This window comes from Akebia trifoliata, chromosome 8 (assembly GCF_017979445.1).
Source record: "Akebia trifoliata isolate Shusen 1 chromosome 8, ASM1797944v1, whole genome shotgun sequence".
In the NCBI taxonomy this organism is placed as follows: Eukaryota; Viridiplantae; Streptophyta; class Magnoliopsida; order Ranunculales; family Lardizabalaceae; genus Akebia; species Akebia trifoliata.
In genome coordinates, this window is record NC_141382.1 from 49,844,872 (window position 1) to 49,857,046 (window position 12,175).

At 34.9% G+C, this 12,175-nt stretch overlaps 1 protein-coding gene across 3 annotated transcripts; it reads right to left on the reverse strand.

Annotated features, from left to right (window-relative positions):
• Window positions 1-182: 182 nt before the first annotated feature.
• LOC147397521 (uncharacterized) lies at window positions 183-9,782 on the reverse strand. 3 transcript variants are annotated; one of them, XM_086449247.1, is made up of 8 exons: window positions 9,683-9,721; window positions 7,521-7,628; window positions 3,956-5,216; window positions 2,188-2,248; window positions 1,962-2,083; window positions 1,214-1,304; window positions 692-739; window positions 183-495 (listed from the first exon to the last, which is right to left on the reverse strand). In XM_086449247.1, exons 3-8 carry the CDS (start codon window positions 5,173-5,175, stop codon window positions 394-396), a joined length of 1,644 nt encoding a protein of 547 aa, XP_086305373.1. In that variant the 5' UTR covers window positions 5,176-5,216; window positions 7,521-7,628; window positions 9,683-9,721; the 3' UTR covers window positions 183-393. The 3 variants fall into 3 exon arrangements, with proteins under 3 accessions (XP_086305373.1, XP_086305372.1, XP_086305374.1); XM_086449246.1 differs by lacking the exon at window positions 7,521-7,628 and having other exon boundaries at window positions 9,683-9,782; XM_086449248.1 differs by lacking the exons at window positions 183-495; window positions 692-739; window positions 1,214-1,304; window positions 7,521-7,628 and having other exon boundaries at window positions 2,192-2,248; window positions 9,683-9,782.
• Window positions 9,783-12,175: the final 2,393 nt, after the last annotated feature.

Genomic DNA, 12,175 nt, shown 5'->3' on the forward strand with positions numbered 1-12,175 from the left:
TCAGAGCTAGAGACTCTTCCACATTTATAAGGGCAACCAATGAAGGAAATTTTTAACAATTTGCTGATACTCTCCACTCTATTTGATGATGGTTTACATTCAGTCTTTAGTCTTCGATACAATTTTTTTTTTCCAATCAGTCAAAAAGAGGAAGACTTCTAGGTAAACATGGCTCAAAATCAGATGAAGTCGGCCTTATGAAACACAATGATTTCAAAACACACACACACACACACACAGGGGGAAATAAAAGAGATTCTGATATGCATTTGAATTTATCAATTGCGGGGAAAATTTGACTCAATAATGTGAATACCCCTTTGATATATTGTTGACTAAAACGGCACAACATACATTTGGGGAATCAAGGCTTATGCACACTCGAATAAATTCTCAAGGGTCATCTCCATTCTTTGATGTTTTACTTCTAATGTCCTCTGTATCACTTTTAGAGAGACCCAGTTTTTGCTTTTTAGCACATAGCCGAGGCCTTAGCTGCACAACATCGAAAAAGTATTGAGGATTACAACAATGCAGATATCCACACACACACACACAAGGTCATCCTATGAAACAAACCAAACTCACTACACAGTTTGATCCATAAACACTAGCCAAGCCAAGAGTTCTATGTAAATATGTAATTCATTTCTTAAACAGAAAAACTTATTAAGGGATTGCTTAGACATACCAGCTCAACATATTTTAGATGCATTAGGACTTGATCCGTTTCCAGCTCCTAAAAACACGATTGCATTAAAATAAGATTGTGAGGATTTAAAAAAAAAAAAAAGAGGAAATTAAAATAGACACCACAAAGGCAGTAACGACTCACGTAAAAGCAATAGAAAACTACTAAGAAAAAAAACCAAAAAAAAAAAAAAAAACCAATTGCATTGACTGCAATAGATATTGGGCAAATAACACAAAAGAATGAGCATCCAGAGCTATGCATTTTTTGCCATTTTGACAGGCAAGGTTTAGGATTTGTGACGTCTAGTATACGATATCGGAACCCAAGCTATTTTTTTTAATGTAATGCTCAATCTACACGGAAAAGCAAGTTTCCATCGATCATGAAATCTAATGCATCTATTGCATAAACAAAGTTCTCCAATTGTTCAATAATTTGAACAATCTAAAAAATAAAATAAATGAAATCTGAAAATACTTTAAGATAATGTAAGAAAGAGGACTAAAATGGGTATTTCACCTGAGGAACAGCACAGCCGGCATGAATTGGATCCCAAAGAACAGAACAAGAACAATCCCAATCATCTGTTTGAACTTCAAAAAGAGGAGCCCTGTGATAACAATCTAAGTTTAGAATGCTAACATTAGTGAGAATAAATTACATGAAGCAATTTATAAAATTTAGCTATGATCAAATTTTCATAACTAAAATTATTTTAAGTAAAAAAATTAATAATTGAGAAATCAGGGTTCAATTTCTTTCAATAGCCTGAAGCAAGATGTCAGGGTGTGGAATATGAGCCTCTCTGGCGCATCTTGTTAAATGAGCACTAAATGAATTTTTTTTTTTTAATAAATTCAATAAAAAGGAAAAGTTCTAAACAAGACATCAATCTAATTCATTTTGGGAGAAAGATGTTTTAGCTGCTAGAATATTATTTAATTGGGGGTTGAGAGGAAACAAAAAAAGTGGAATTAAATTGAAATTTTCAAGGTAAGGCCACCTAAAATTACTCTTGCCAACATGACCATGTGAGGTGCATATATGCACATGCACATTCGTGTAGAGAAAATTTGAAATAGACATCCATCAAAAATGGAGAATGATAGCCTACATGAATGCAACAGGTCGTTAAAGACCCTAAAAACATGATCTACTTAGGCATGAATGCTTCAAAAATTACAAGAAAAAACATCCTAACTCATGGTATGAAAAGGATGTGTAATTTCAACAATGCACGGGGGGGATTGTTCCAAAATAAATTAACCTGCGCCATTTTCCACAAATAGTTCCTTTGCTGCTGATTCCTGTATCATCATCCAAGACCTCTCGACATTGAAGCCAATTCCCTACAGATTTGGGCGTGGATGACTTATCGATATTCCACACCTAATAATCCAAGGTGACAAAATTTCTCTGTTATACTCCAAAAACTCCATTGCTGAAGATATTTAATAGCAATCAAATCTAATAAAAAGGTAAGTAAACCTTACATACAAACTACAATACTTGGTTGGATCCATTTCCAACGGTTCACCAAAAAAATTATAATCACTGCAGAAAAAAGATGCAAAAAAACAAGAAGAAATAAGTATCATGGCTAATAATAAGACCTCTATGACATGTAACCAAAAAAAAAAAAAATTCGAGATTCAATTAACAACTGGATAAATCTAATAAAGACAAAGTTCTTATAAAAAATTCAATCATGGCATGCAAGTGAATCAAAGATCTCTGATTGTCACATAAGGAGATTATAATCTTGTCATGTTGTCATCACCAATAGAGAATCACACATGTTGGGTAACTTTATGTTATTTAGTAGAGACACCTCTGATGTAAAAAGTTGAATCACACTATTTTAATTTCTTTTAATTTGCCCCTTTTTCATCTCTTGTCGATATTTCAAATTATGCAGTATTAAATTTTCAAACAACGTGGTTCAAAAGTTCAAGAATGAGTTAGATCATCATATACTTATTTTTGTTCCCTGACAATTATAACCAAAAAAGAAAAAAATATTACAATGGGCCTCTTCAGAAGTTTACAAATCCCAAGCTGACACTTGCAAGAAAAGAAAAAACATCTCAGTCTACATAGCATTTGAGAGAGAGGTGCTTCTGACATATGCAAATACTTTCTGAAATAGTTCCAAAATAAAATAAAAATAGAAGTGGATTGATAAACTGAAAAAATAAATCCTAGGAGTATATAACTGGGAATTGTGATTTTGATACCATTTTGTCTATTGCCAGGGATGTTAAATACATTGCTTGCTATTTCAGGAAAAAAAACCCTGCAATACACTAATGTGGTATTCAAATTTAACCATGAGAGAACTCTAAAAGTAAAGGAGTCTATATTTACAAATGCTATGAGTAAACAATCTTGAGGAAATTCTAAAAATACAAACTGATTATAGAAATTTATTAAAATTAAAAACTAAACAGAATTTATGACAAAGTGAATCAATAAAATTAACAAAACAGCAGGTGCCAGCTTGCTTAGTTGGTAAAGTCGATGGGTGATGATACCAATACCATAGACTTAGGCTTGAATCCCGCCTTCACCAAGTTACTAATCTAATTAAAAATAGGCCTACCAGAAGAAAAGAAAAGAAAAACTTAACAAAACAATCAAATCATAGTATTAAAACCTACTTAGACTTCCAAAAACTGAAAAAAGAAAAGAAAATGGATCGGCATACTTGACATACCATCGTCTTGCACTTAGATAGGCCACACACCAAAATCCACATTGTTATAACAATCTTGCCTAAATAATGTAACATTAAACACTAAATACAATTATTAGAATACCTTCCAAATTGAAAAGTCTTGTTCGGACACCAGGAATTGTGTCTAAACAGTGTTTAATTTGGCTGGTGGCTGGTAGAAGAGATGGCCTAACATTTTCACTCCGGCACTCGAGATAAATGATCTTGAATACAGTTTTTCTTCTCCATTTTTAATTTTGCTCTTAATGTCCATTGGTTATTTCAAAAGACCTCAATAAGATAGAACTTTGGAGTGCGTTCTTAGTGATCCATAGGGCTGCTAACCTAGCTTTAGCGGATAAGACAGGACTTTCAGACCATAAACCTGACCTCCTATCCTTTACCAGTTATTACTACATTTTCCCTTTAGGAACAGTTTCCCAATCATTCACTTTCCTTTATACAAAAAGCAAGCATTTCACATGCATCATCACACAACCAACTTGCAACCATGAAAACTAACTAATACCGTTTATAGAACATACTTGGAATCGGAAATTGGACCAGACCAGTCAGGAACTTCTGCTTGAAATCCTTTACCAACTCGAACACCGGTTGTATATTGTTCACTGTTTCTCAACATGAATGATATAGGACTTGATTTTCGTTTTGATATTCCATTCCTATTTGTGGACTCTTCTCCATTTCCAGTGGTATTCTCTAGTGAAAGTTTGTGCTTCTTTCTTGAACAAGGCTGACAATACCACTCATCAACTGATATCTTCTTTACTCTGGGGTTGCAGCAAAATACATGAAATGCCTCTTCACAGTTATCACAAATTAGCATATTCTTTGGATTTTCTGTACCGCCACATATTTGGCATGATTGGGAACAGTTTCTGCCACCATTAATACCCAGGATAGCATTAGAAGTACTACTACTGACAGGAAAAACTCCTTTAAGCAACCCATGACTTCTTAGTATAGAGATGCATAGTTCTTTCTCTGAGATATTTCCCCCCGACAGCACTGAAGTCAAAAGAGCAGATGAGGAACAATCCCCAGAATCGTCTATGTCAGACTTTGATGACGAGCAACTATCGTTTACAATGCAGTGTTCCAAAGCTGATTTGTATATGGCATTATTTGGAGCTTTATCAAACACTAGCTCTTCTCCACCTAAATACCCGTTGGACTTGGACTTGGACTTTAAAACAAGCTTCACACCTTTCGTTTTGTTGATCTTTGTACAAGGAACATCATCAAGCTTATGTAGATAAAGCTGCCCACAAATGTCATTCTTGATTTGAGAGCCAAGAGGATCATCATTCTCAACTGCCAGTGAAGGAGCTTCAAAAGTCACATTGGAAAGACAACCATCACTTCCCTCTGTACCGTTTGTTTCCTGAGCTGACAAAAGAGAAAGTGAGTTCCTTTGCAGTCTCCTTCGCTTGTACACAATATCTGGTGAGTTTTTTTGTAGCCTCCTTCGCTTGTACACAATATCTGGTGCAGAACTTGCACACATATTGCTGACAGTTGATAATTTGGAACAGGTCCTTGAATGAATTGAAGTTTGAGAATCAGCAGCAATTTCTTTTTCGTCCCAAGTTGAAATGGATCCTTGATGTTCATCACATTTTGGAGACTTCTGCCAACTTTCACTAATGGGTGTCGGATCACATAATAAGTCCAATTTACCGTGGTCAGATACAAAAGAAAGAGCTGCTTCAATTGAACTAGGAAGAGTACTCTGTGTCAACATTTCACTTGTACTAATATTTACAGCATGTTGCTCGTATCATCCTAGGTGAAGGAGGTAAATCATCAGAGGATTTCAACATAAAGTAATCGCGATAATAAAGAAAAGACGGAAGAAAAATTTCTAAACAACCTACTTTATATTTTCCATTAGACTAGATCATGTACACATAGTGTATCAGTGATGAAACAGATTTCAATTACACCATTACACACACCAAAACAACCTTTTGCATCAATCAGTAAGCACACACGTGAATGCAGTGTAGACTCTCTCTTAAAGTAAGTCTGCTAACTCGCCCAAATTCCAGAGGAGCAGTTAAAAGACATGTGATGAAATATTGTCTAGAAATAAGGATTTCTTATTTATGGGAAGTAATAATCAAAGCTCTGATGCAAAGGGGAAAAAAATCTCAATTGATACGCCCACAGTTGTGTATTCACAAAAAGTATGAGAGAGAGAGAGAGAGAGAGAGGGGGGGGGGGGGGGGTTAGGAAGTTGTAAGTAATGAACTTTGCTCTTTTGAGCAAAGACTTTGTCATTTGGAGTAGAACAATCTAGCCTTTGGAGAATGGTTATTCTGCTCAAGTTGAGTAGAAATTTGGGGTTGGATGGCAAAGTTGCTAATATATTCAGCCATAGTATCTGGAGAGGTATCCTTAAAGTGTACAAGTTACTGTAAAGGTCTTTGCTACAAGATAGGTAATCACAACATGATTATAAGTAGAAATGATTGAATAAGGATTTAGGGTTTTAATGGGCTCAAAAAAAGGGGGTTACGGTTAATGGAGCTAGAAATAAAGGTTAGGGTAAAGGCTTGTACAAGGAAGATATTTAAAAAGGTAGGAACCATAGGATTGTTTCAATAAGGTTATTTCTATAGTTACAAAAGAGTCGGATGAGTTTGGATTGTAGATTTTTTTCTTAAGCCTAGGTTTTATAGAGGAAATAAAGAATGATACATGTATATAATTAGGTAAAGAATCGTGATAATCTGACTACCCCATGTGGCAAACTCAATTGACTACCCGGATGTGACAAGTTCGGCAACTGTAGATCTGCCCTCCTTGGGATACATGGCCGCACTTTCCCATAAAAATGTGTATCTCGAGGGAACCTTGTATTCTGAGGCCTTAGATCTACAGTTTTCAAACTTGTCACATCAGGTAGTCGATTGAGTATGCCACGTGGGGTAGTCAAATGCTCACGACTCTTAAATAAAGTCTCACCACATAAATACCTATAGTATGGATTTGGAGTTGCTACAACAACAAAAAAGGTAGTCTTGCCCAAGGTTTGAAATCTCGTTTAATGTGATGTTTCAGTCGAGAAAAAAACTGAAATGGTCTCAATCGAAACATTCTAATACATTTTGAAATATTCAATGTTTCATTTCGGGCTTGGCCGAAACCGAAATGTTCCACTGAAACATTCTGAAACTGCACAAAACTTTGACCATGGTCTCACCTCTAAAAGGAACCAACATTTAATCGGCATTCCATTCCACAAAAATTAAAGCAATTACAACATATTTATATAGCCACCTATTTTGTGAACTTAACCACCTTAACTAGCCACTCAGGAATATGAAACTAATGACAACTAATATTCTTAAATCCACTAACTTATTAATCAAACAACTTATAGGAATCCTAACATCTGTAAAACATTTTGAACACTCAACTAAAATAGAAACCTTCCCTAACAATAGTCTAACTACTAAACTCTAACTTCAAACTGCACGAAAATGGTAAAGAAGAGAGTTTTCTATAGATTACAAATTTGTGATTTTCTATGAATAGTAAAAAATAAATAATAAAATAAAATGAACTAATAGTAGAAATTTTTTTATAATTTGTTGGGCTCTCCTTCTGTAACTTCTCTTCATTCCTTTCTTTAACAAGAGTTTAACTTTTGTAAGCGTGGGTTCTTTGTAAATGATACAGTTTCTCATATCTGTAAGGAGTTGGGGGTCATCATTCTTGATGCGAAAGGCCTTCCATTCAAGTGGTCATTGCTCTCTAGAGATTATAGATGGATGTTTTTTGCTGAAAGTTTTCATATGGAATTTCACTGCAAGTGGGTGTGGATTAATGTTGTTTTGTTTGATTCCTTGATTCTTGGATATAGTTTCTTCCCCCTTAGAGGTTTTTTTTTGTGTTCATGAATGAAAACTCACAAAAGAACACACAAAAAAGCTACAATGTTAAAGAAGTTTAGAAAATAACCGTGTAGTAACTCTTCCCAAATATTTTGGTGTTCAAGTAATGGAAATCTTTCAAAGCATCCATGAATTGTGCAACAATATCATTTATTCTAATAAAAACCCTTTCTATCTTCAAACTTACAATTTTTGTGAAACCCATTTATCCAATTAAATGGAAAAAAGACTCAAATCCATTATGTCGATTGAAGGACATGGTATTCCATGATAGACCCCGGTCTCTGAATAAGACCTACATATTATAAGGCAAGCATCGTTCAACCAATTTATTAACAAAAAATTCAAATCTGCTTAATCAAAATTCCAGACACTGTTATCCTCATTGATCACATACCAAGAATGACAAGCATCATCATCGTTGTCAAAACCTTATCCCAAGAAGCTGGGTAGGCTGAACGAATCCTTTTCCTCTAATCAACTCTATATGAAGCCATGTCTTTTATTAATCCAAATGTGTTCATTCCCACTTTCACTACCTCAATCCACATCTTTTCTGGTCTTCCCTTACTTTTTACCATCTTCAATTTGCTTCTAATCGGGGGTTTTATCAGTCTTCTTTGCACTTGAAAAAACCATTTCAATCTATTTTCCTTTAGTTTCTCAACTATCGGGTCTACCACATATTTACAAAGAGTCCATTTCTTTTTTCTTTTCTTATGTGTAAATGTAATGAAACCAAACCATAGGAAGAGCAAGATACAAAGGAGGTCGAGGTGGCCTACCAAAAGAGAATGAGAGAGCAAAGAAAGTGAAAAACAAAGAAAGACAAACAAAACCCACAACTACTTATTTTCCTTACAATACTCTTGACCTAAAAATGAAATCTTACAAACAACCACTTGAACCCATCGAAGAGTTTGCACCAGAATAAAATGAGGCCTAAAATATTTATGATAAACTCCTAGGATGGCTGTTCTTTCTTTTAGGTTGTTTTAGTTTTTTTTTTCCCCTTTTCTCTAATCAGTATTTTTTTTTTTTGTTAAGACTTTATTTTGTGATACTTAATTTGATGTTAAATGCAAAATACAAAATTGAATTACTTAATCCATCAGAATAGACTTGCACAAGTATCAGACAACCAACATGCAGACTAAGCTCATGTCATGATCAATGTCAGACAAACAGAAAAGCTAAACTGGCTCATGGTTTACTACCATGGGGTCAAAGAAAATCCAATTCAGGATATGAAAAATCATTTTTCTTGGTCCAAACAAACGCTAAAAGACCCTCATGTTTCTCTCTTCTAGATGACCCAGCAAACCACAAATGGGGTTAAACTCCACAGTCCACAATATTCTCTTTCTCAAGATAAAGGGTGTGGCTTGCCAACTTTGGAAAAGAGAAACAACTGATAAGGAAGAATCACTTGATACAAAAAGACTAATAAGATGGGACCAAATTTCATGAGATGATGAAAAAATCGCAATGAATGTGGAGGTGATTATGAATTCCCCACTTGCTTTTCATAAAGAATAGAAGTTGATCATGTGGGACTATGTAATCCATGGTCAATATCTTATCTAAGGTGGATGTCCAAATTAAAAAAAACTACCTTAGATGGGATTTTAGATCCCTGAATATTTGAGGATGGGAAACCAGTATTTGATGAGCGAGCTATAGATTGGTAAAACTCCTCCGTGACTTTTTTTCCACACCCGACAAAAGGGATTTTTGAAAGCGACTAAAAAGGCTAGCACATGAATCAACCTCTCAATCATTAACTCTTCTCCTAAAACCAAAATCCCAAGTGCTCTCATAATCCTTCCAAACCAATAAATAAAGAATCGGTTAATTTTCTTTATTAGGAAAAATGCAAAACCTTATCCCAAAATTTTGGAGCCAGCTTAATGAATCTTGTTTCCCCATTCATGAAATAGATCAGGATTCATGTTAAGAAATGGCAATTTTTTTATACTAACTCTCAAACTGATGTAAGAAAAACTTTACACAGTTGAAGTTTGGAATTTAGCAATAAGTACATAAAAAGAGAACCTAAGAAACGTCTGAGGTCTACTTTTTCTATTTCCCACAAATCTAACCAAGCAACAGAACATCATTCCAACATTATGGTCAACCAATTTGCAAAATTAAGCCACCAATACAAAATCAAGATGGCAGAACAAAACAATGGATTTACAAAACCCTAAAACGATGTACAACTATTTAAGCAGTAGAGGCAACTATATATCAACGAAAATCACTTTACAGGCATCAAAGGAAGTATCAGAAATATCAAGAACATGAACGTGAGCATATCTAGAAACAGAAAGAATCCGAGATTTTCACCTGAAACTGGCGTGATTAGAAACCCTAGGAGGTCAAAAGCTTTTGAACAAGGGATTGTATGTGCGTGTGTGTGTATTATTTGAATATGGCTTTATATAGAGGGAGGGAGATAAAACTAGTGAGTTTCCAACATATATGACACTAAAAGGATGAATTTTATTTTGTAATTACCAGAATACCCTTGGTTGAACTCTTGCAAGTTTCAATTTTGTGATTCTGTGGGAATGCTAAATGTCCCTCGGCTGGCTCAGCGTCTTGGCCTTTTTGGTTAGAGGAATGCTAGGTCCCTCTTTTTTTTTTTTTTTTTTCGAGGTGTTCGATCATAAAAGGGTGTTTTGGTAATTTAAATATGGGGCAGCACAACATAACTATCTTATGCCTCACCCTAATTGTATGGGTAAATTGTTGCCCATGCAAGTAGCCTTCTTGCTTAGAGTAATCCCATTGCTTCTCGCACAAGTAGAAGGAAGGGTAGGGATGTCATTTTGACCTTTGTGCTCGACCTTGTAAGGGTGTTTTGGTAATTTAAATATGGTATTACAACTTCATATACACCAAGATTTTACAAATTACCAAAAAAACATATGCTCTAGGACACATGTCAAGTGCATAGTCCTTGACATCATGTGGAGACTTGTGTTTGAGCACTCCTTCCAATAGGACATGAATTGAGATAGTGAAAGCAGATATGAATACACTTACAATAAACAGAAAAAGAGGGACAAAATTGAATGGGTGGGCAGGATTCGTTCCTACTTACCCCAAATTTTTGGGATAAGGCTTCAACGATGATGATTCAGTTTTTTGATCGAATAAGGAGTGATTAACAGTTAAAATAGTGCAGCATTGCTTATTGTTAAGCCTAGACTTGAGTTTTGTGCAGTGTGGGTAACATTTTATATATGTTTCTCTCTGTGAACAAAGGCCATCACTAGTAAATCCCTATGAAAAACTAGTTACATTTGCACGGCATCCATGGATTTGCTCTTATGTATGTGCAATTAAATGTTTGTTACCCTAATACCCCCTTCATGTATACATATTCTCCTGCATCCAATCCCACTCTTCCTTTTTTATTTATGTACAAAATGGAATTCTAAGCTGGGTCGGTCTTTTGTTTCTATCAACAATGTAAATGGTTTTGTTGGGTTGTTGGTTAGTTTGGATAGAAAACTTGTTATGCTGTCAAGTTTCCTGGTTAATTTGTTAATGTAATTATAATCCATGACGGTTGCTAAGCAACTTCAAAAGTTAGACAGTGAGGTTCATGGTATCATTGAGCGTTTCTTTTTCTTTTTTTCAAAAAAAAATAAAAAATCTATTTATCTTTACCTGCTTGGGTCAATGAAAAGGGTAAAGGCAATTTAATTTTTTTTTCTAGATACTGTTTGTTCTATTCTTTTAGCCCGGATTTTGGCTAGGAATTCGAACTATTTCTCTATTGAAATCTAAAATTTTCTTTTCGATTTCGAATTCCCAATGTACTTCATATCTACTTTTAAAATGTTGATTTAGTTTATAAGAAGGTTGGGAAAATTCAACAGTTTTCATGAGATGGGAAATGATGGAGAATAAGTATGATTTGGACAAATGGAAGGTTGTAAGTCATCCTCTCGACTGTATTGTTAATTTGTTGCTGGCCATCTTAGTATGCTCTGACACAAGTGGAAAACTGGCTGGTTTCAATGCCATTCTCATATTTTAAGCCATCTTAGTTTGATCTGACACAAGTGGCAACTTGTTGGTTCAATGTCATACTTCAGGGTTAGAACTACAAGTAAGCTTAGAACAAAAATATGATTAGATATTTGGATGATCCTGGAGCATATGTTGGGGAGGGGTGGTTTTTTTTTTCGTTTGTCTCAATAACAGAGATCTTAATGATTTGTGTAGTAAAATAGATGAAGGTGGTGTAGTGATTGCCTGATTGGTGCTCCAAAGAGACCTCAAGTATCGAGATTTTAATCAAATGAACGTGACCTTTCCATCGAAAATAAGATGACTTTCAAGTGTGGAAATTAGATCATAAATGCACAGCTACCAATTCACTTCTCCTACTACCCTTTCACTCCTTTATGTACTAAATGAGTGTATATGCAAGATATGTGCAAGTATTTGCCAAATGGAGGCTTCTTCCTTTTGCTACTACTTGGGGGATACGGCTCGAAAGGAACATGAGGGTCTTCAAAGATACGGAATCAACTATACAGAATTGATTTTAAGGGCGTTTTCTTTGAAGATTTTGTGTTTAGATGAGACATGATGTGTGATACTTAGGGGCTTTTTTGCTTTTCTTTTATTTTGGTTGGTCATCTCGACCGCCTTTTGTACCTTTATTCCCTCTCTTTCAATAAAATTATATACTAATAAAAAAAAGGTTTTAGTAAAGAGGTTAGGTGAGAGGAATGCAATAAAATTGATTGTAGACAGTAAAGTGAGTAATAAATAAGATGTTATAGGACTAGGCATGCAGTCTGAAGAGTTTCTCCATTC

What these genes read in the sequence shown, in the direction of transcription:
- LOC147397521 (XM_086449246.1), bottom strand. Translation starts at nt 5,175, where the DNA reads ATGTTGACACAGAGTACTCTTCCTAGTTCAATTGAAGCAGCTCTTTCT. An exon ending in CCGGCTGTGCTGTTCCTCAG is followed by an intron (nt 740 to 1,213) that starts GTGAAATACCCA and finishes TCGTGTTTTTAG; the next exon opens with GAGCTGGAAACGGATCAAGT. An exon ending in ATCTAAAATATGTTGAGCTG is followed by an intron (nt 496 to 691) that starts GTATGTCTAAGC and finishes GATGTTGTGCAG; the next exon opens with CTAAGGCCTCGGCTATGTGC.